Source organism: Mixophyes fleayi, chromosome 8 (genome assembly GCF_038048845.1).
Source record: "Mixophyes fleayi isolate aMixFle1 chromosome 8, aMixFle1.hap1, whole genome shotgun sequence".
Taxonomy (NCBI): domain Eukaryota; kingdom Metazoa; phylum Chordata; class Amphibia; order Anura; family Limnodynastidae; genus Mixophyes; species Mixophyes fleayi.
Genome location: NC_134409.1, coordinates 136,195,822 through 136,221,353, shown reverse-complemented (window position 1 = coordinate 136,221,353; position 25,532 = coordinate 136,195,822). Strand labels below are relative to the sequence as shown.

At 40.4% G+C, this 25,532-nt stretch overlaps 1 protein-coding gene across 4 annotated transcripts in view; it reads right to left on the bottom strand.

Moving 5' to 3' along the window:
- Positions 1–25,532, bottom strand: part of RAD18 (RAD18 E3 ubiquitin protein ligase) — a 181,043-nt gene that overhangs the window by 5,127 nt on the left and 150,384 nt on the right. For 2 of the 4 annotated variants that reach the window (XM_075183735.1, XM_075183738.1), the window contains one exon: positions 20,543–20,608. In XM_075183735.1, coding sequence (XP_075039836.1) covers positions 20,543–20,608 — 66 coding nt within the window. Of the gene's footprint in view, positions 1–7,546; positions 7,947–20,542; positions 20,609–25,532 lie in introns of those variants that run through there. The other 2 variants (XM_075183737.1, XM_075183736.1) reach the window with 2 other exon arrangements.

The window sequence follows — 25,532 nt, the reverse complement described above, 5'->3', positions numbered from 1 at the left end:
TAGCACTATGGTAAGCATTGGGGAGGGATTGCAACTTTTGGCTTGGAGGTCAAACAGGTAGCCCAGGCTTTTCTACCAGCACACAGCAATTGAAAAATGGCTGTGACAAAAACCATGTAGGTGGTGGTTTGTCTAATGTGAGTGTGGTTTAATATAGCCAATGAAATGTATCAAACGTTGTTGTCAAAGTGCTATAATCAAATACTACATAGGACAAGGTAAAGACTATCCTAGTGAAAGCTGTACAATACTGAAATCATTCCAGTAACAGAGCATTCTAAAGACCATCATAATAACAAATATAAAACACAGAGCATTCTATAGATCTATATACAACATAGAGAGCATCGTAATAAATAAACAACACAGAGAGAGCATTCTATAAATCTATCTATATATAACATAGAGAGCATCATAATAAATAAACAACACAGAGAGCATTCTAGTGACCAAGAGTATTCTAGAGATCTATATACAACACAGAGAGCATTCTATAGATCTATATACAAAATAGAGAGCATTCTAATAATATACAACACAGAGAACATTCTAAGGATCTATATACAACATAGAGTATCATAATAATAAATATACAAAGCAGAGAGCATTCTAGAGATCTATATACAACACAGAGAGCACCATAATAACAAATATACAATGCAGAGAGCATTCTAGAGATCTATATACAACACAGAGAGCATCATAATAATAAATATACAAAGCAGAGAGCATTCTAGAGATCTATATACAACATAGAGAGCACCATAATAACAAATATACAATGCAGAGAGCAGTCTATAGATCTATATACAACATAGAGAGCATCATAATAAACAAACAACACAGAGAGCATTCTAGTGACCAAGAGTATTCTAGAGATCTATATACAACACAGAGAGCATTCTATAGATCTATATACAAAATAGAGAGCATTCTAATATACAACACAGAGAACATTCTATAGATCTATATACAACATAGAGTATCATAATAATAAATATACAAAGCAGAGAGCATTCCAGAGATCTATATAAAACACAGAGAGCACCATAATAACAAATATACAATGCAGAGAGCATTCTAGAGATCTATATACAACACAGAGAGCATCATAATAATAAATATACAAAGCAGAGAGCATTCTAGAGATCTATATACAACATAGAGAGCATCATAATAATAAATATACAAAGCAGAGAGCATTCTAGAGATCTATATACAACACAGAGAGCATCATAATAATAAATATACAAAGCAGAGAGCATTCTAGAGATCTATATACAACATAGAGAGCACCATAATAACAAATATACAATGCAGAGAGCAGTCTATAGATCTATATACAACAGAGAGAGCATCGTAATAATAAATATACAACGTAGAGAGCATTCTAGTAACAGAGCATTCTAAAGATCTATATACAACACATAGAGCAGGATACTGAAGGATACTATAAAGTGCAAACCCCAGATCTCTGGTGGCTTTATAATTTAGCTTCCCTCTCACATCTCTGTCAATGATAAAATACAGACCCCAAATCTCTGGTGTTTTTATAACGCAGCCCTTCCTGCCCCACAACACCCAGTACGCTACTGGTGATATAATACAGACGCCATCTCCGTGGTGGTGACCCAAATTACTGGCTTACCCAATCTGCTGCCCCACGTTATTTGTCAACATACTGGCAAGGAAAGTTTGACAGCTTCCTGCACTCTGATTGGTCAATAGGAAACCACACCTACTATTTTGACACACCCATTTTTCTCAGGATACGCACCCAATGCTTAGAACCAGTAAGGCGTATTGAGATGCTTCACCACAGGTGTATAGTTTGTCGATTACCCCGAGTGACTAATCCCAAATTTAGAAATATCCCTGCCTCATGTAGCTAGTATAGAATTAAAATACGCTTTAGAATTACGGCTGCCATTATCTAGATTTGGATTTATGTAACATACACATTTGTTACATTATATCTAAAGCAATGCGAGTTTAAATGTTGAGATACTTATTTCCCCACGACAATAAAGCAAGCTGGTAAAAGCCTTAAATGTTTTGCTCTTGCACATAAATATTAAAGTGCCATAGAACACATTACAGAGCGACCTCACAACCAAGGTAAAAGCAATTTTCTTTCAAAAAGTGTCAGTGTTAAGTTATCTTACGGTTAATTAGGAAATGTATTTAGAACACAGAACATAAAGTAGAAAAATACAGCACAGATATCCGCTATCCAACTTAGACCTCAGAGGGAGGTAACATATTGCTAAAATCGTTATTAGATGAAGGAAACCAGGGCTGTCCAACTGGGGGCCCTGTGTGACTATTATACCCTCATGACTAGGCCTCACTTGTTCCTTAAACTAATATTTTGTAACAACTGTACTGTAGTGAAGTTTTTTTCTGGATAGATCTTTTTATAGTGAATGAAATACTTAATATTTTTTTTAGATGAATTGAACATGCAAAGCTATAACTCAAACTACTTGGCTTTAACTCTTCCCATAGTTATTTTGAATTAGTAGAACTCTAGAGAGTTACCCCAAAAGTACATCAGTCCTCCCACTTTTTTTTTTTTTTTTTTTTTTTTAAAACAATTTTTTGTTATACATTTAATTACGGTTGTTGTAACCAGTTAGCCTGTCTCCGGTTCTTAAACTCCCAGCCACCGTTGGATCCAGGTTACACAGCACCTCTCAGATGAGGAACAGAGGAAGGCGGAGGGGCAGACAAACCTTAGTTGCAGCGCTCGGGAATTCCCTATGCCGAGGGAAACCTCTGATGACATCACGGGTGAGTCACCGCTCAGGAATCTGTCCCCGAAAACGGTGTGTCTATTAAGGAACACCGTATAAAATTGTATAACTTAAGAACAAAATTGAGTTCTGAAATGCAAAATTTTCCTATAGAAGGGGCTTCGGACTGGGCATATCCTCCATTTATCTAGTTGGGGGGAGTGAGTTTTAGTCTATAATTTAGGGTCAGGGTGGTACGGGATATAATTGGCCATAGTCACAGTATACCTTCTCCCAAGAGGATCTATCGTTATACAAAAAAACATTACAGTTGAACTGGTGAATATATAGACCAACCTGTCAAATATCTATCTGGCAACAAGAATATTAATATGCTGTATTAATATTGTTCCCCTTTATAGTGTGTAATGTTTGTTACTAGAACATAAAATCATGTTTAAGTTTTACTTTCTTTTTGTTTGCTTTTGTTTAGAAAAGTGGCTTAAATGTTAAATTTGAACACACGATTTACAGTGCACTTAGTGTGGACATTAGGAGAGGGTTCTGTTATCTAAAATTCAGCACAGACTGTGCCGTGAGATAGCTCTGAGCCATTAATGAGGGGCAGCAGAGGTGAGCGTCTTCTCCCACAGCTTTGTGTGGGAGGGAAAGGACACTTGTTAGTCATTGCTGCGTGTCTACGGTTTGAGTGGCTTCAATCACAGCAGAGACGGCTCTTGTACCTGCACCTGTTTTATTCACTAAATATTAGCTCCACAAAACCAGAGGAACAAAGGAGAGAGCATTAAAGACAAAGCCTCGCTTAGCAGGACATTACACATCTGCAATTACATTGATCTCACCCTTTGACTGGCGGGAATTAATCACTGCTTCCCTAATATAAAGTATGCTTCAGATGTCACAAAAAAACAAATGACAACCAACATGGGGACAATGAATGTTGTGCTTCATGCAAAGCAAAAATAGCTCAGCACGCAGGACAGAGTATTGAGCACAACAGAGAGCGCCGGGGGAAGGGTGTCCGCGCACAACAGAGGGCATCGGGGGAAGGGTTCCGCGCACAACAGAGGGCGTCAGAGAAGGACAGGATGAATTCTGAAAATCTGATGCAGTCTGAGGACGGGTTCCTCACAGAACAATGATTATCAGTCACTGATATAGACTTCTTCCAATATATACTATGTATAGCCTGCCAAATCCTTCCAGTGCTCTTTATATCATTGTCAAATTAATACTAGCAAAATGACAAAGATAACACTCTCACCCAAACACCTGTCTAGGGACCTAGACGGTAACAACACGTTATACTCTCAGCGCTATGTCCCAGCATCTTGGGTCTTGGAACCCATTTGGTTCGACTTTAAAACGAATACTAAGAAAACCAAGACTTCAAAGTCTTGAATGATCAAAACATTACTGTTTCATTACAGTTAAAAGCACATGATTTGCTTCCAAAATATTTTCGTCTTGGAAACACATGTTAAGTGGACAAACGTGCGATATAAAATGTAAGGCCAAGAATATCAGATCTGTGGTTCATAGATGTTAAACCGGAAACATATGTCCTGTATTTATTCTGCTCAGAAACATTGGTAGTGGCTCATTCAGGGAACCGCTGTAAACATCAAGGGGTCTATATATTTTTATTTACCTCCTATTACAGTGAAATAAGCTTTCCTAATTAGATATAGTAGCCATTGCTGCTTAGTATAAAGAGAATTATATATATATATATATATATATATATATATATATATATATATATATATATATATATATATATATATATATAGTATATCCTCATTACTAGCTGCAAATATCATTAGTGATTCAGTAATGATAAAGTAGCCGACTCATTACAGCTCGCAGCTGGTAATTACAGGTCTGTGATTCATCCTCACATTGTTGAGCACAATACCTGCGCTAGCTCCATTACATCCAAATCTGCTCATCACCGAGGACAAAGGGTCAAGGTCCTAGACAGCAGCGGATCAGGCCATTAAACTAATAACACCAGCTAATTGATCTGTCATAGCACCAGCACTTATTACCGTGTTATTCTAGATACTTGATCTGTGAAATTTGCTGCATCTTCCAGTACAAAGTTTTTGGTTGGTCCTATTTAGTTATAATATGCTTCCAACATACTGAAAACTACACTGTTAACCAGCCTGGTCTGTGTGATCTTGTGACGCTGGAGAGGTAATTGCATAATTTGAAGATCATCAATTAATCTTCAGATGCGGAGACGGTCCCCTTGAAGCATTTTAAATGGCTTGAAAATCAATGGAAACATTATTTCTTATGTAGCAGGTTACACCAAATCATACTTGAATATGGAAATGCAAACTACAGTGACAGTATGTTAGACGCTCTTGAAGGCCTCTTAGGTACTGGTGTTATTTTGAGTTATCTTTTCCAATAACAACATTTTTAGTAGTGCGATAGAGCTCAGTGTGGGCTTCCCAAGACGGTTACCAGCAGTAGAGAAAACAAAATAGAACAAGTGGCGTTCCGAAAAATGCAACACAAGTAAAAACACAAATGGGTGTCGGAAGACTGGGAACAATGGCTTCTAGTGTACGACCAGTTACGTATGTTTTAGTAGTTAAAGGTAGACATAAAACGCATTGAAAAAAAAATTCTCCAGGGGTTATGAGCCCTAAGTGAGTGACATACAATAAAACAATGCAGGATTAGGATAACCTGATAGAACTTGGAATGCGAGAATTTTACAACAATCACTGCAGACATTCACAAGGCTTAAAACACAAGTTATTAATTGTGTTCCTTTCCAGCTAAATAAAAATACTCTGCCTTTTCAGTAGGCGATGGGACAGCGAACTAGTTGTGCGAGGAAATAGGATTAACACGTCGCTCCCCCTTAGCAGTGCCTCTTCCCAAGCTGCACGCCTGTACTTATCACTACATGACATATCTTGATGGAGAAGGGTTACTGACGACTGGCGTATCAAGGGTACGACCCTGGAGAAGCCTCCTGCGGGGATACAAACATTGCTTTTGCGGCTAATGGGATGACTGAGCTGTGAATGTCAGCTTGCACAATGAGAACAGTAAATATTATAGTCTGTATCCAGCTTGGTAATTGGAAGGAACAACTAGACTGTTGACATGACACAGACTCAGCAAGTCAACTTTATGAGAACACGGAGCCGTCACAGAGCAGAATGCTACTATACTTTATTAATGATAAAGTGGCTTCCCGATTAAAATGTAATCATTTTGTCTTCAGAACAAGGGACAGATCTTATGATTCTATCTCTTTCTTTAGATTGTATTGGGTTGGTATTTGCTGCGCGGTCGAAACAGAGAAGAGGTGCTTGGTACTCACAAACCTCTGTGTACGAAAGAACACTGCGCTAGATGTGTTTTGCACTCTTTTCCCCGACTCAATCCTCTTCCATTACATAAGTCAAGTCTACTAAAACCATGAAACACACTATAGCTTTGCAAGCTACAGATTTGACTTCACAGAGATCTATGTAAAATAAGAGTGGACAGACAGAAGGTGCTGCAAGAAGCCTTGTTTGGTAGTGACTACGTACTGTAGTTGTTACGTACTCTTATTATATCATGGCTGATCTCTTCCAAGTTGTAGTTTTATGACTGCTGTAACGCGAGACATTGTAACAGCAAGAACACAATACTCAACACCATAAATTAACCATAAGAAAACTATATATTGTATAAAATGTAAAGTTTTGTTAAATGAAACACGATGCAAAGAAATGACTGAATGTAATTTCACAGAAATATATAATTTTAATGCAGATTCACCAGACTAATTCATAGTGCTATATAATAATTTACCCACTTTTCACACCAACACGTAATCATCTATTAGGGAAATAACTTGTGGTTTATATGACCAAGTACATGTAGAACAAAAAAAAAGATGAAATTAAGGATAACAACCTTGTAATTAACTGGAAATCTAGTATCTGGGCTACACCAACACATCCAGTGCTCTTATTTTATATATTATTAACATGTTTTACATAATAATACTCTGGGAATCTTTTCTGTGCTCCTCTGAAAGAGACATATATGGTGTTTGCCTAAAATTCTTCAAGTTGTGGTTTAACTCGGAGATGCTGTTTAACAGTAACTCAAATGACTCTATCCAATCCATGTGAAACAGCTTTTCCTGGAACAACAAAAGAGAAGGGGAAGTATTCTAGACCCAAATCTGAAGCGCAGTTTCCTCGCCGTTGACGAAATGGACAACAGGGTTTGTTTTTGTTTAACTCCTTTTCAATGTTTTTATGTCCCTTGGTAAGATTCCCCAATATAGTCTATTCTGGAGTCAGAGGAAGGTAATTTTAGCAGATAATCATTAGTAAATTTCCAGACCTGGGTATTGAATTGTTTGATCGGTGGGCACTCTCAACAGGCAATCCGTCCCAGGAGAGCCACACCTCAAACATGAGATTGTTAAAACAACAAACCATTCCCGATTTTGTTTTCTCATAGTTCCTTCAGAAAATGATAATGAATCGACACTTGGGAGGAGGACTAGACAGTAGTTTGTCAGTAGGGCTGCCCCAGTCATGATGTGTCCTCAAACATGCCACTTGCATAGTGTTGCACCTGTACAAAAACTAGACTAAACGGTTTAATTCATATATTTATTTTTATCCAAAGGTTTTTAATTTATTTTAATAGTGTTGATCAGGAATACTTTACTCACATCTGTTGTGGAATCTCAGGCTAACACTGAACTGAATGTTTTCCCTTCATGGTTTGCATCTTAAAATTTTAATTTTAAGTGTCAGTCCAATCAATGGCAAGAGATCTTGTGTATTCCATATATGCTCATATACATAAAACGTTGCTTGATATCTCTCGGATTAAGCTAATGTGGAACAAAAATGTACTGTTAATCCGCACTGTACATCCAAAGGTCGGGCTATTTGCAGGCTCCCTTTTTATCTGGTCAAAACAAACTTTTTGTCTTTTCTTTCTAAATAGCGCACTGGCAGCAAGCAATGCCGTCTTTTTATTTTCATTGCTTAATGATAAAATGGCAGGTTCTATCGGAGAGGTTTTCCATCCAACCATGTGGTAGGACTTACTCCATCTGTCAGATATCAGTGAACGGCACGTGGCAGACAGTCTGTGTGCGGTGAGGGGAAAGCGCGCATCTCATTTCTGAAAACTGTATCCACTCTGTAAAACAAATACAAGATCTGAGGAGTTATTAGATACATTTTGTGCCACTGCATTAACCGAGCGGCTGGGCTCTGTTCCAAATGCCAGAGAAGAGAAGGAGAGAGTGGCTGTTTGGGTAACTCATATTACATACATTAAGCAGACATCTCTCATGTCACTGACAGTGATACATTTGCAGATCTGGTAGAGATTTGGATTGTTTACAGGGTGGCAAAAGGCAGCAGATATAAACAATGTATCGCAATTACATTACCACATTCCCCTTTTGAAATGTTTTCCGATTTGCTTTTTTTTTTTATTATTTAAACTGTGATTGGAGATGATGGAAGATTTAAATCCCAGCCCAATCTGGGAGGGATTTTATATCATTATAATTTTTCCATCTTTGTTATTGCCCCTTTCTGTAGGATCATTATGTAACATGGGGCGATTTTGGTTATTCTCTTACTCTTGCTATGTCTAAGGCTGGAGTATGCAAATTAGGCGCTTGTCACTATTGGTGTGGGCTGTCCTGTGAGCTGGTAACACTTGTTCCTGATCATGTTGCACCTCTGACAATTACTTATACCACCTTCACTCTGCTGCCCCGGCAATATCCCGGGTTTTTGAACCTGGGATACTGCTGCGTCTGAGAGCATCCCAAACTCATCAGACCCCGTTTACACTGCACCTTGGACCTAGGAAGTTCCCGGGTCAACCCCGTTCATACTGAACCCGGGTCTGCCCTGGCAATAAGTGTGAGTCATCACAAGAGGAGCTTTGATTGGCTGACAAATAAGAGGTCATTTAAATCGTCTCCACCCGGGTCGCACTGTTCACACTGGAGACTATCTGGGGCGGACCTGGGAATAACCCTGCAAGAGTCCCGGGGTCATTAGACCCGGAAAGATGACTCCCATTCACACTGAGAGACAATGGCATAAAATATATGGGACTAAGATGGACTGAACTGTGCAACTGGTCAACCGTGAAAATTAGACACATTCCAAGGACGGACTCCTAATTCCAGCCATTGCAATAGGAATCTCCGCTAAATTTTTTCTGCGCGCCTCTACGGGATGAGAGCAAATATGAGCGGAGATTTCTGCCATAACGGAGCGATGGGTCTCTGTGGATGTTCCGGAGACACCCGTCGCTGAACTGAATCTCCCCTTTGAGGGGCAAATCTGTAATGTGGAACTGCAGTCAACCTCCTAGTCATTATGGCAGCGTCTGTTTAGTTGTGGTAAAAGATCATGTGGTCGAAAGATAGGATGGTGTCCTGTCCTTAAACAGCTGGGACTACGCAGTGTGACCACAGCGAATGGCTGAGGGTGGAGCTACAGGGACGGCGGATTTGGTCATGTGACGATAGAGAACAAGCGGTAAGTGGCCTCACGCTCTCTATATATATGTCTATATCGTTTTCTTTGTGAATGGATGGAAAGTCCTGGCTTTAAGCCGAAAGAGGTTTATAGTGATTTTGCTTATTTTATTTTTTTTGTAAAAAAAAAAGCTAAAAGGACTTGACATTAGAGCAAATGTTTCTATTTGACATGTTTAGAAAGTGACCTTTTCAGAGAGCGCTTTGCCAAGTAAAGATATGGCTGCAAGTCTGGTCTTCCGTTCTGCAGTCATGCACACACACGCGTGCCTGTTCCTACTCGTTCGCATGTCACGGGGAACCCAGAGTGACTTCTCATTATAACTATTCAGCATATGTTATCCGTCCTTGTTGTTGATCTCAAGGTTAAACTATTGCACAATCAGAAATACATACATCCATTACTGGAGAGCTTCCAGCTGCTATTCCTAATTCAGCATTGAGGGAATTCTATTAATCCACTGGGATTAATTCTTGTTGTCTATTTGCTACTTGTTGCCTGAATATCTGGGGGGTTGTATTTGGGGGAGCAGTAGTTAGAGCCAGCGCTGCTTTAGGAATTGAGAAAGAATACGCCCATTCCAAGTAATTATCTTTAAATGTTTATATCCTTCTCTCACAACCTCTCCGCTATTTTCACTGAGTGTAGTAGATGATGGCAAACAGTGAGCAAAATAAAAACAATTGTCAATATATTGTCTGTTTTGATATCAGACATCGCAGCTCTAAAGGATTTAAATAACAGCCTCTGCATCAGATCTGTTCTGGTGAGGCGCACTACACCAAAGGTAACTGGCAGAAGTCAAAAAACTCCATTAGGCCAGGCACCCAATGGCGTTGTGTTAGTAGTTTTCAATGTTGGCAAGTAAGGGAAAACGCGTTGGGCATGTGTCTTTACTAGCGGTTGGAGTTTGCTGTTAGCTTTTTACAGTATATTCACTCATAATGGACGCATGTGGATGGAAGATGCGTTCTGAATACCGGAACACAAAAGCGATGCTAGTAAATATGATAGTGGGCACAGTGACAAAAAACAAACAAACAATGTTCTCTAGCGTCATGCCCAGTTATATAACATTTCCTTTGGTTAACAAAACTCTGATTTGTTTCCAAGACCTATTCTCAGATTTTATATTTCAGCCAGCGGGAAAAAAGAGGAGATTCATGTCCGTCAAATGCCAGTTATCAGATCACTGCATTTTTATTTAGACCCCCAACTAAACTCTGACGATGCGTCATTGTGGACGGACAATGGCCTGGACTTAATCTAACACAGACAGGGCACAGGCAGGCTGCAGCGAAGAGGCAAAGTGTTATACTGGAGCAGAGGGCATAGACAGGGCACAGGCAGGCTGCAGTGGGAAAAGGTAACACGTACACTGTAGCAACGAGGGCACAGGTAGGGCATAGAGCACAGGCAGGCAGCAGCAGTGAAGATGTAAAGTGTTATACTGGAGCAGAGAGGGCACAGGCAGGGCATAGACAGGGCACAGGCAGGCTGCAGTGGTGAAGAGGTAACACATACACTGTAGCAGAGAGGGCATAGACAGGGCACAGGCAGGCTGCAGTGGTAAAGAGGTAACACGTACACTGTAGCAACGAGGGCACAGGTAGGGCATAGAGCACAGGCAGGCAGCAGCAATGAAGATGTAAAGTGTTATACTGTAGCAGACAATGAGTTGGCAAGCAACACAGACTGCTCAGCAACACACAAGGAGCAAACACAATGTTTAACCAAAGAATTAAACTGGAAGTCATGAAGCGCATCCGAAACACTGACCAAGTCACAACTTCTGTCATGTCTCCTAGCAGCAGGAAGATGAATCATAAAAAAGAAAAAAAAACAAATAAGGGGAAATAAAAGATTGCTGCAGCGGACGGGAGAGCAAATTTTACTGCAATCCCTGACTCGCAGCTACAGATGCCGTTCAGTATCTAGGATAAAGCACACAGCAAGCTGGGATATCAGATCGCTACCAGTCAGCAGCATCTTACTAATGTCACGTGTCTCACAGCGCCAGGGGTCTCCCTGCAGGGTGGTCCTATAACTACAGAGGCTTAGAGAGGCAGCAAATGACCGCAAATCAGTTTAGAAAAAGTACTTTTTTGTTGCTTGTGTTAGATGTCTCCTAAGAAGGCAGCTCTGCCTGCTTGGTGTGAGACGGCATTGTGAATAGAGAGTGGAGCATCGAGACGCGCCGTAAAGGTGAACGTGCGCTAGGGACGGTGCTGCGTCCTGCGCACGGTAACCATGAATGTGCATGGAAGATGTCCAGACATATGGAAGTGGTTCACAAGAAGATACGTGCCTGCTAGCTCCGGGCATTAATATCTGGAGGCCAGCTGCTTATCTTGGAGGCCGCTGTGTTTTTATATTCCTCGCTGCGTAGATTTTCTTCTTTCATCCTCTCATACCAAAAGAAACAACTGTCTATTTGATTGTGACCTGCGATATTGACATGTTCATCATCGTGATCTCTAGATTCTGCCGGGAAGGTTTTGCATAGTTAACACTTTACTTTTTCACTGCAGGGCAATAAAACATATTTGGATGGAAGTTTCAGGGATCCCTGAATGACCCCCCGCATTGATGTACAAAGGAGACGCTGGGTTGCACATGTAACAGGATCTATCGGTGGATCGATCAACACAGCTGGGGCGCATAGCTGAACGTACGTACAAACACTTTGTACAAGGTATAGAAATACAGCCGCGTCCGAGAGAACACAAAGAAAAGCAGCAGGGGCGATGCAGCTAATCAATATCGCCGTACAATCAGCAATACACAGACAGAACACAATGCACATAAATATCGGAGCAACAGAACACACACTAGCAGAAGACACAACTTACAACACAAAGAAACCTTTACAAGAGGCCAAGGAGGTGAGGACAGGAGGCAGAGAGAGCGCTGCACGCAAAACCTAAATGTTTAGAAGGGGCATGGAAACAAACAAATACAATAGGGGTTGGTAAACAATGGGACGGGGAAAGTGGAGCGCGAGGAGGGAGATGTTTTAGAATGTGGCGGAATAGGTGTGTTCTGTGGAAGCATTTGAAAGATTGGAGGTTAGGGGAGAGTCTAGTCAGGTGGGAGTGTGAAGTGGTGATAGGAGAGTCATAGAAAGTCATAGGAGATATAGGATCCAAATGACAAAACAAAAATGATTAAAATTTTGTTACAATAAAAATGTGCAGACAAAAAAACCCCCCAAAATCTGTATTGTGACTATAATAGAGTAAATTAAGTCAATTAGAGAAAAAGTTTAAAATTATAACGGATATAGAAAAATAATATACAAATACTTCTTTTTTTTATAAAGTGGTGACTAAAGTTAAAAAATGAATTTCAAAATCGTATGTGGGGGTGTTTACTCATTTTGTTTAGTCCTATAATTCAACTTTGATGGGAAGAAAGACTGAAATGTAATACAATGTCAGTCCGGAACTAGGGAGCATTTCATAAACAGCAGTATTCCCGACAGCTGGGAGTACCTGCCATTGTCCCACCTCACAGACACCAGATCACATCCTGTTCCATTTACTTGTCCTAATTACAGACTTGTTTTGAGGTTTCATTCCTGGTGCCAGGCGTCTGTTCTCCCTGAGCTGAGCACATATCACTGCCAGGTACACGTACAGCTACACATATGACACGCGTGAAGAACAATCCTACGTGACTGGTTAAAAGGCTTCTAGCTCTTGGCACTTTATGTGCTTTGTAGCGGAATAATATGTGTCTGACTCCGGTACAGAGAGCTGTACGCAGACAAGTGTTTTGGCATCGAGTGCTCTGCAGACAATGATGGATGCGATGCTGGAACGGTTTTTCTCAGCCTGGGGTAGGAAACGAAAACCATGGCACCATGCTGGCAATGCCTTGTGTCCTGAACATGAACTGGAGCCTGCGGGAAGGTTATGCTCCGGATACATAATTTAAGGAAACAGTTTGGGAGCTGGCACTCTGTATTCCTACATTGACAATGTAAAGGTGCATTGATTCTGACAGCAGAATCCAGCGCCTGTTCTAGTATATTATGTTCCACTTCAGGAGAAACCTGTATTACAATATCTAGCTGGGCGGATTACTGTATGTGGTATTACACTCATGTGGTTTGGGGCAGCAGGGAGTAGCCTGTTGTGCCCGGAATCTCCAATCGGGACTGTTGGCAGATGCTTGATAAATTTACCTTGAGCAGTGTGCTGGGGGAAAAAATGTTGTGTGTATGTTCCTTGCAGGATAACCCCACCCTTTCAGCACCTGTTATGGCCTATAAATTGATTTGAGCAGCTTCCACTTTTGTATTTGTCTGAGAGGCATGTTGGTGTCAGTAGCTGAGGGGGAGTGCTGACATTGGATTGCTATTTGGAGGCTTCTGGGGTACCTCTTTGGTAAGTTAGCTCTCAATTTAAAAACACATATGTATGGCCCAAATATAGGGACTCTCATTGTTTAGAGTAGGACCATCCTATATGCAAAAGCGCCTTGGCGTGGCAGGATGGCTTAAACATACATTTGCAAATGTGTGCAACAAAGACTTTTGCATTTTTATCTACAGTAGAAATGACAGATCTGTTGCTGGCTATAGCAGTGTGCTGGGGGAAAAAACGTTGTGTGTATGTTCCTTGCAGGATAACCCCACCCTTTCAGCACCTGTTATGGCCTATAAATTGATTTGAGCAGCTTCCACTTTTGTATTTGTCTGAGAGGCATGTTGGTGTCAGTAGCTGAGGGGGAGTGCTGACATTGGATTGCTATTTGGAGGCTTCTGGGGTACCTCTTTGGTAAGTTAGCTCTCAATTTAAAAACACATATGTATGGCCCAAATATAGGGACTCTCATTGTTTAGAGTAGGACCATCCTATATGCAAAAGCGCCTTGGCGTGGCAGGATGGCTTAAACATACATTTGCAAATGTGTGCAACAAAGACTTTTGCATTTTTATCTACAGTAGAAATGGCAGATCTGTTGCTGGCTATAGCAGTGTGCTGGGGGAAAAAATGTTGTGTGTATGTTCCTTGCAGGATAACCCCACCCTTTCAGCACCTGTTATGGCCTATAAATTGATTTGAGCAGCTTCCACTTTTGTATCTGTGCTCTTTATCATAACCATCGGCTGAAGGGCAGCACGGTGGCTCAGTGGTTAGCACTTCTGCCTCACAGCGCTGGGGTCATGAGTTCAATTCCCGACCATGGCCTTATCTGTGAGGAGTTTGTATGTTCTCCACGTGTTTGCGTGGGTTTCCTCCGGGTGCTCCGGTTTCCTCCCACACTCCAAAAACATACTAGTAGGTTAATTGGCTGCTATCAAAAACTGAACTTAGTCTGTGTGTGTATGTTGGGGAATTTAGACTGTAAGCCCCAATGGGGCAGGGACTGATGTGAATGAGTTCTCTGTACAGCGCTGCGGAATTAGTGGCGCTATATAAATAAATGGTGACGATGATGAAAAGATTGTGACTCTGTAAACTCTATGGAGACTTGGTTATGAGTGCGTACACAATGCAAAATTTGGAACGACATTGTTCCATCGCTGAACGAGATTTTTAGTCCATTTATAAAATCAAATTAAATAATACGATGTGCTCTGAAACGATAATCGTTAAAGCATACACACTAATAAAATATTAGGCCGTACAGTCCTCTATCGTGCGATTGGTCAGATAATCGGCTGAAAAACCTGTGTGTACCCAGCCTAAGGCTCTTGTCCCTAGTGCGTTAATAAGCCGATTATAAAGGTAAGCATACAGGATGCCACCTCCAATGTGAGTCTTACAGAGGTACATTTTAATTGCTGTTAAAAAAAAACCAAAAACCCATAACACAAATATGCTGCAAATAAATCCCAACTTCAAAAGTGATACATGCGGTTTTCAAAAATAGAAGAGATGTAGCAAAACAATACTTGTTAAATTGTTAACACAACAGTGTTAGAAACACCAGAAATGAAACTGTGCCCCTCTCTTTCCGTGCTATTAATGCCTTAGATGTTATTTAAATTAGTTGTTGTCAAGGCAACGACACTGATCCCATGTGATCATTCAGAGCCAATGTAGTGAAAGCTGACAGCTTAATGATGCCGAGGGAAAACCTGAGGCGCTCAGTGAGCATGCGCCTACGTGGCGGTCTTGCGAATGAATGGTCAGTGTACAGTTACCTCTAATACAATACATAGATATAAGATGCACTTTTCCTGGCTAGGACGTATATGAGCAGTTAATCAGCTGTGAGTGAAAAATGGTAGCTCTTGCTCTATATTACAGTATAGAACGTTATGCGCCTACTGCTGAATTATGACCCAAGTCTACACCTCTGTGATACTTAATTGTTCAAACAACACAGCACTTTATCTCTGCCGACTGCTTACAAGCAGCGTGACAATAACTCGGCAGAGAAATTGATTGTCCAGGTGTAATTAGCAATAAAAAGAGTTTGTTGTGATTCTGTGTATGAAGTGTGCACAGACCAGAGATTTATTGATTGTCCAGGGTGACAAATCTCCTGACAGCAGCCATGAAATACGACTCACTTGTACGTTTATAAAGCAACTATACGACCCATTACGCTCAGGTACTGCATAGAACATAGCGTGGGACAGAGAGGAGTCCCCTAACTCTACTCACGCTTGCTGAAAAATGAACGGAAATTGTTATCTTCTTTTAAATTCAAGAAACTGCCGAAAATCCGCTTTTAAGTGTGAATTGTATTCCTCTGTTAAACACCCTCGGGCAGCTTACTTCATGAATTTTTCACTGATTGAATATAGTTGGAAACAAACTGACTTTACACTCCAGACAACATAACTTCAAAGCTATTTTCTCTTTACAGTGAGAATATAACTGAAAATACAGTATAATCATAGTGGAAAGGCACTGCTTTATAGCACAACACATTCAGTCGATATATTGCACGGCTCTTTTCCCTACATACTTACGGAACATTAACATATTATAACATAAGTTTAGAAAACTGCGGCTATCCGTGGTACTACAAGTTCCAGCTGCCTCTGTCAATCTCGTTCGGCTAATAAAAGATGGGACTTGTAGTTCTACAACTGCAAGAGAGCAAAGGATTGCTTAAACTTGATTACTATTTATATATTTTCCCACTGATCTATGACAAAGAAATGATCTGTGGTTTGTTTAATCATCTGATGTGTGAGGTTTATATAGAAGACACCGTATCTCATAGATATCTACAGGAAGATCCAGGGGTAATGTATCTATTGAAAAGATACATCTAATAGACATCATAGTGAAATACGGGGCCAGCAATGTAACAAAGCGCTTTCCCTTTCTCCATCCGTCACTCAAAGTCTCCTCGGAAATTGAACTCGTTTTTCTTAGGTCCCTGCAGGTAACTGAACAATGTGCTGTGTCGTGTACCTTGCATGTTTCCCATCAAGAATAAATTAACTGAGCTGCTGGTCTTGCAGTAATTTCTGCACAAACCCGTCCATTAACAAGAATAAGTACCTATAGTTAGGACTAAACGTCACCCCATTTTCAAATATATTTGCCAGTTTAGCCCTAAAATCGATGCATTGGAGATCTGAAGAATACATCTCCTACGGCAGAGCTGAGCAGAGCAATAAAAATATTTATATTAAAACTATATATTAAAGACAGCACATCTGAAAGCATTAATCTAAATAAACCTTTGCTGAACAGATACGAATATTATTAATAATAAAAATCTTTATAGGGCGCCACATGAGCTCAGCAGCAGAGGACAAACAAAGCAAATGCTATAGGTAATGAGAACAGGAGGGAAGAGGGCCCTGATCACTAGAGCTTACAATCTAAAGGGAAAGGGGCAGACAAACGGATGACACATGGGGGTGAGCCAATGTAAGGGGATCTGAGGGCAAGAAGCAAGACTGGGAGAGACGGAGGATGCGAGGGTGAGGTATACTGCATGGTGAGATGGTTAAGTAGAGGACTAGTAGTCTTGTACGATGGCTCTTAAAAGACCTCTTACATACTCAAGGACAGACTTTTCTTAAATAAACACGCAACTTAAAAACAAGTTGCCTTATATAAAAAATAGCTGTTCATAACATTTACAAATTGAGTTGTAAAAGCTTTAGGAGCTTATTACAATTAAAATATTAGACGTTTTGCAACTGTGGGGAGGGAAGAGATTATCCTGCACACCATAGACATCCTGTCAGTAATCCCATTGACGGGCACTACAGCCAGCCTCTTTAAGACAATGATAATAGAGAACAGTAGCTTACGCTCATCTGCAAAATATATAGTATGTTAAAATATCTTGAGTTCTATCAAGTTGTGGAAACCGTCTCTCTCTACAGACATGACCAAATCTGGTAACTCGGCGATAGGGCCAAACCACCAGATTACACACTGGAATTGAAAGATTGGCACGTAACCTCTTACAAATGACTGATAACACATTGACTTCTTAACGGCATACAAGAGTCAACGTGTGGAAATATTTACCTATCTCTGCAATGGTCTAATAAGGTTTTTTTTCTCATACTAGAAGAGCACATGATTCAGATGTAGTGGCACTTCAAATAAACCCATTTTTAACAAACGTCTCATTGCCCACAGCACAGTTCTCTGTGTGGGGCACTTTGCCAGGTTTGCTGTGTAAACATTGTCAGGATAGTTGCGTACGGCACACAGACTAAGTGGAGAAACAAACATGAAATGCTGATTTAACTTCCTCGGAATTACTTATTGTGATTCAGAGTTCAGAGCTGCAACGATCGCGGCCAATTCAGCTATAAGCCCCAGACATTAGTGGCACAGGGTCAGGAGCCAACCACGTGTTGGGATTCTTGGCCTCAAGCTGGGCACAGGAACGGGTGGCATTAAGATATCCACTTTAGCCGCCCTGACATAATACCAGACAATTATTACAGACTTTTTTTTTTTTGAGTATTTGTTTAATAATTGTTTTTGTTCCTTTGGACGATGACTGCCTTAAACAAGCTGCATCTCTCTGGCTGTTGTGGAACTACATTGCCCAGCATGCTCTGCCAGCCTCAGGTCACCTGTCTAACGTCTACAATGCAATCAATCAAAAAACGAGAGCTCTGCACAATAGGGTCTATGTATCGATGAGGGACATCAAACTTCTGTCTGAATAACTGAAGTATCACTGCTTTCTCTTATTTATAATACAGCAAAGTTGGCAAAGCAGAATGTAATTTATTTACATTTGTCTATGTTTTTCTGTAGTGAAGTCTATTAAATCAATAAACATCTCTTATTTACTATATAGTCAAAAAAATCTTTTGCACTGAATCTCTTAGGAAATTACAGGGAAAATGCCAATGCACGTTAGAGCCACCGGAGGGTGGTCCTCACATGAAAACGGTGAGCGTTTCATCAAATAAACGATGGTTAGGATCACCCACTGGCCTAATGTGAGCGGATATCGGATACAGTGGGCTAGTTATTGGTTCACACGGTGGAAAAACCCCAGCAAAAGCTTAAGAAACATAAAACGTTAGACATGCCAAGCTGATGGCTGGGGGGTCCCTCATATGATTTATAAATTATAGGGCACCACAATAAAGCTGCATGATTGACCTTCATACAGGAAAATTAATTGACAGGACTCTTTTAGAAGTGCTGCATCACTGGCAGATTGCATTTTAGTTCTTGGAGTTACATTTTAATTAACGACAATGAAGAGTTTACAAGTTTACGGACTGTGCATGTACTGGAAAACAAAACGTCTACTTATAAGCAGACAACCGTAGATTCAAAGTATAATTCCATCAAAAATAAACATTTCATTTTGGGTGGAATTAGGAGAGAAGTTTCACCAACGGTTGCTCCAATCCAGCGAATGCCGAAATGCTTCCAACTGATCCGGGCAGGAGATACTTGTTCTTAAACTGCTAACTGGGTTGTCAATGCCCATCAACATGAGCTTCCCCTTCATCCAACTGGGACCAGGGGCATCACGGGTCGGAGGAGCGCAAGCAAGATATTCATCTTTACCTTATCTCACCAACTCCATTTGGATGGAAGGATACATTAAAGTTTCCTTCCAGTACTGTAGCTGTAACGGCTTCGCTGTCAAAGCTGAGCGTGCACTCTCTGTGACGGATCATGCTCAGGCTGGATCTGGGCCAGGGTTCCTGGAAAACGCATTCCAGGAACATTCCAGTGACGGGCTCAGCTTGACGTTACCTGTGCATCATGGCGTGCTCTGAAGCCAAGCATAAGGAGGTGTACAGAAAGGGAGTCCTACTACAGCCCACTGAACTTGCAAAAAACAAACCGCAAAGAAGTAGAAATAATTACAAAAATGTCCTTGTTTAAGGACTGATCTTTTAAAGTTAGACAAAAAAAAAAACACACAACACACGTTTTTGTAGATCATATGTGCTTTAAGAGCCAGGAACTCTTGTTGTAGGGGTATGTGCTGCATTGGAGAGAACCTACCAGTGTGATAGGATTGCTGTTCGATATTCAGGAGCTGCCCACGCAATAGGTTAATCAGTACTTGCATATGTACTCATGTGCATTAAATGTACTATTACCCATTACACATCTTAGAACTGTAGGTTTAGTAGAATTCTTTTTGGGGATTAAACAGGGCTACTCCAATATTTGAGATAGGATTTGTTGAAAAATTGTTGCAACAAAGAATTCAGCCACACAGAGAAAGCAGCATGGAAAAAGATTTCAGAAGAGAGAAAACACCATGTTGAAGGTGTAAGCGTAGTGTTACATTGTTTTTTTTATGAGGACATGGCAAAAACTGGAAATCATTTTGACACCAACCCCCTCCCATTTTCACCCCAGATCATTGGTGGGTGTTCCAACCTTGGGCCATCTGCCCCTTTCACTATGTAGGTTCTGCTGGGACCACCAGTAGAAAGCTCGCCCACTTAGGATCCCAATCTCCTGCTAGACCCCCATGGATGTACCAGGTCTGGGGATGTTCATATGTATGCCAAGTGTGGTGTTACGACTCCAGGTACCCAGTGTATAGACAATACAGCAACTATCTGAAAAAACATTACCCTTTATTAATTTTCATGAAAACGCCACCAAATAAAGTGCCGTATATAAAACCTAGGCTGCCCGGAAGGATGTCAGAGCTATTTTAGGTCAGTGAATTTATTCCTCTGCAGTGGACTGACTACTTCAAAGAGAAAAGACATTACTAGGAACTTGGTTTGGGTCTCCGCCAATAAAATATTCTGATTAATGCAGAAGTCTGTCTGCGGCTGGTACTTACCGGGCAGAATTTGACTCTTCGAGTGCCGTTGCTTCTTCTACATCCCGCAGAATGTCAGAACTTGAACTGAAAAATTAAAGAGAAACATGATAAGAATCTGCTTTTCTGAAGCCTCATTGTGTCTGTATATAGCAGTGATAGGAAACCTGATTTACTGTAACCTTCACAGAGGTGGAACAACAATGGGTGCAATGCTGGCTCCCCCCAACCCCTCCCCAAGGAAGAGCCCGTTTGCTGAAAAGAGCATGCACAGTAGGTGTAAGCCTCGGACCACGCATGGGACGAGGGGGGACCAGGAGGCTAGAGTGGACACCAAAATTTTGCTATTCGGCCGGGTGTTACTCTGTTCTGTTATTACCCTTAGTGTCAGTAATACTTTAAAATAATACATTTAACCAAAGAGACATCTGTAATAACCTATCAGCAAGGCATTTTAAACAAGTATTAGAACCTATAAGAAGCAAACTTTAAGCAGAAAGAAGCTGGGGGGCCGGAGGTGATGCCTCAGAGTGCCCTTACGGATGTCTATTGCCCAACGCTGGTATATAGTAAGTCTAATATTCTGACAACTGTCTTCAACAGTTTTACATACAATAGACTTCTGTTATTGCTCCCGCAGTACTTCGGTAGCGCAGGAGGAGTACAATTGGTTAATGTTATACACGAGTCCAGAAAAATCCATCTAGTCTCCAAGCAGCAACCAAAGGAAGTAAAAACTGTTGACAAGGACACATGAATCATCTGGAAACACAGCCATTTGGAGGAATAGATGCTGAGATAACTCTCTGCTCTCAGAGCAGTGGCCTGTGTAAAGGAGCCGGAGGGAAAACAGACAGGTATTAAATGTTTCTTCAATGCTTAAATCCAAGCACTATTGACTAACGATTATACATAAAAATCCATCTCTATTTGTGAACAGCTCCTTCTGCTGGAAAAATGCAAGATTGGAAATGGAGAATGGTATGAAAATATAGTGTAGAAAACACTATACTGGAAATGATTTAGTTTGAAAATAATATTTATTTGTTATGGCTAAATTACTGGGAATTCCATTCAAATATTTGTTCACGTTTTACTTTCGTTTTGGCAACCAAGCTGCATTGTTCTATTTTTGTCGATGGATGATATTTATTTTGACGGGGAAAGAGCATGCAGCGTGGCTAGTCAAACACTACTACAAATGCAATAAAAAAAAAAAAAAGGAAGATTCAAAATATTCAAGAAAAATAAACTAACGATGACCACTACTCATAATAATGGCTGGAATGTTTAGGGTTTATGTCCTGCACATGGCAGGAATTCTGCAGACGAACATTCCGGAGTTTATGTCACCGCCCACAATCTCAATGGGACGGTGGTCACGCAGCCGCCAGTCAGAAGCTACGGCTGATACCACGCTTCATATCACCAGCAATGCAGGGAACTTTTAAGCCTAAATCTTTGCTATTTCCATACGTAAACATACAAGTAGTAATTAAAAAATAAAAAGAAAGAAAAGAGTTATCTCCTCTTAATAAAAACAAGGTCAAGGTGTGGTGCACACCAGCCCTTTGTTTTTGGAAACAAACATTGTATGCATTAACACTAAAGAAGAACACATGTAACTGAGAGAAAAAGGTTCTGATGGATTTAAGGGTCCACACAAACAGACAGATGTTCCCTAGCACCGCGCTACCCCAATACTTATCCTATTACATTGGTACATTGTGATGCTGAAAGTAGAATCCAAGTCAAAACTTACTTATAACCTCAATTGTTGTTTATAAATCTTGTTACAACTGCTAATTAAATGATAAGGATGCCTACAGCGTACACATCGACTGCCATTTACCTTGCAAGCTATAGATTTTTTTAATTTTATTGTATTGCGTTAGTGGGCAGCACGGTGGCTCAGTGGTTAGCACTTCTGCCTCCCAACACTGGGGTCATGAGTTCAATTCTCGACCATGGCCTTATCTGTGTGGAGTTTGTGTGTTCTCCCCGTGTTTGCGTGGGTTTCCTCCGGGGGGTCATGTTGCCTCCGACAATCCAAAAAACATACTGGTAGGTTAATTGGCTGCTATTAAATTGACCTTAGTCTCTCGATCTGTGTATGTTAGGGAATTTAGACTGTAAGCTCCAATGGGGCAGGGCCTGATGCGAGTGAGTTCTCTGTACAGTGCTGCGAAATTAGAGGCACTATATAAAAATAGCTGATCATGATGATTTGCAAAGATAACGTAAAACAAGCTATCGTTATAATGTATGTATGGATATAGTAATTAACATACACCTGCTAACAATGAAAGACTTATTAAGCCCAAATTAAGAACGGCTGTTCCTGTAGGATTTCCTGACAGTGTCCTTGGGTGTATCCTACTGGGATAGAAAAGGTCCGCAAGGAGCTTTCAAAACATCTACGGCATGTCATCGTTGAAAGGTACCAATCAGGAGAGGGGTATAAAATAATTTTAAAAGGCATTACGTGTACCATATACACTGAAATGATCAATATGTGGAGAAAATGTGACATAACAGGGACATTGCCAGAACCAGAACATCCCACACAGGAGAACAAGTCCCACCAGGAAGACAACAAAAAATTTAAGGACAACTATATACATTTTACAGAAAAAATACATTAAATCATCCCAAACCCTGTGGGAAAATATATTATGGATTGATGAGACCAAGGTTAAACTTTGTACCCTTAACTCTAAAAGATATTTTTGGCACAGAGACGAGACAGCTCACCTACCAGAGAACACCGCCAATGCCTACTGTGAAGCATGGAGGTAGTAACATCACGAACTGACGCTATTTCGCTGGGACAGAGGATCTTGTCGGGTCAAAGGGCATAACAAGTAGCTCCAAATATCATATTTTGGCATGAAACCCGTTGTCTTCTATCGGAAAGCTGAAGACGTAGACGAAACCCATTGCCGTTTTAAATATTACCCTGCAAAGTCACCGAATATCGTCTTGAAAAAAACGCAGCATAAAACATTGACCCCCAGATGTGCAGAGTTGATAGAGACTTAATCTAAATGATATTGCTATAAGAAAAGCAAAAATGCTTCCACAAAGAATTAGTGTATGGGATGTGAATACTTATGCAACCATGTTATTATAGGGTTATTAGTTTCACTTTTTTCTAAAAATATTTTTTTCCGCTTGGATTTTGTTGGTTGTAAGGTCACATTAAAAGGTGGAAACATGTCTGACACGATTTCAGGCTTTACATCACAAACACCAATTTCCATCAGGGTGTGTAGACTTTTTATATCCACTATATATCATGTTCATGGCAGATTCAAGACGTGCGATGAGCAGAACGGCTCTTGGAATTCCAGAAATGAAGGCATGCAGGATAAGCGCCAGGATGTTTGTCCAACCACATTGCCAGCTCTGCATTTTACATTTAATTCAGCATCCACATGAAATGTGTTTGGTAACTCAGACAGGGCTATAATTCAGGGATCTCCAGCCCTGCGTCTTACACGCTCAGTAAATAGATTTAAGGCGTCTATACTGGGTGCGTGAGTATATACATTACACAGAGCAGCTGTTAAAGATCTGCACTTATCTATAATTAAATAACGACTGGTTTGTGCGATGCCTGAAACATTAAATTCAGTCTTTCCTCAAGAAAACTACTCACGTAATACGGTACACCAAGTACTATATATCTTCTGAATTATTTACTAATGTTCTTTACAAAACTCTGCAATGTACACGTACAAAAAGAACAGGGATCCACAGCAACGTAAAAAGTAAACTTAAAGTAAAAATGCTTCCGGTGTTCTGACTAAACAGGATCCTGGTAGACGTGAAGCTTTGCAAATCAGCGTTCCACATACTGCTAACACTTTTTAGTTCTATAAAACTTTTATTTGTTGGGGACGAAAGCAACACTAACAGAGCACGCTCATTCTGTACATGGCATAGAGCAGATATCCAAATACTTTATAGAGCGGAGGAACAAACCGTTTTATAGGCAACTTTGAAAACAAATCAGACCCATCGATATGTACATTATAAGATGTAGGCTGTATTAGAGGGTCATTAATAATCCTGACATTTCTCATTGGGTTTCAGCCAAACATATCTGTCTTCCTGATACTTCTGTGATACTGTCTTGAATGTCTGTAACTTGGTGTTCTGACCACGATACCCAATTACTAGTCATTCCCATCCTAACAGAACACCATTGATTCATAGGTTTGAACTTCTGACTCTTGGCATGGATAAAGCTTCCATCCCAGAATCCCTTGCACCTCCATCATAATCTATACATTATGTACTTTCACATAGCTCATTAAACCAGGAAAATTCCTGACTCGCATCAGCAAAACCGAACCTAATTGCACAGAGAGAATGGTTTTATGGAAGGCAGCACAGCGGTGAGCACACGTTGGAGATTCTATGTCCCCGTTGGTGGGTAGGTTACTTGGTTTATGACCTTGGTATGTGCCTGTGGTATGGAAAAATTATTATAATACTAACACTGCATGACAAAGCCAAGAAGTACTCCTGTTGTGCATAGTCCTTTTTGGATTATTCCCTTTCGATCGTGGATTATTCTCTTTCCAACGTGCAGCCTCATATATCATATTATAAACGTCAACCACACTTACTCCGAGACACCATTCCCTTCCTGCACTCACTGCAATAACTCTAAACAAATATATTACAGCTTAAAGTGACATTGCAGGTCAATATATATAATATATATATATATATATATATATATATATATATATATATATATATATATATATATATATATATATAGCGCGTCACTAATTCCGCACCACTGTAGAGAGAACTCACATCAGTCCCTGCCCCCAAAAGAGCTTACAGTCTAATTTTCCCTAACACACATACACAGACAGACTAGGGTTAATTTGATAGCAGCCAATTACGCTATCAGTATGTTTTTCGATTGTGGGAGGAAACCGGAGCACCCGGAGGAAACCAACGCAAACACGGGGAGAACATACAAACACTA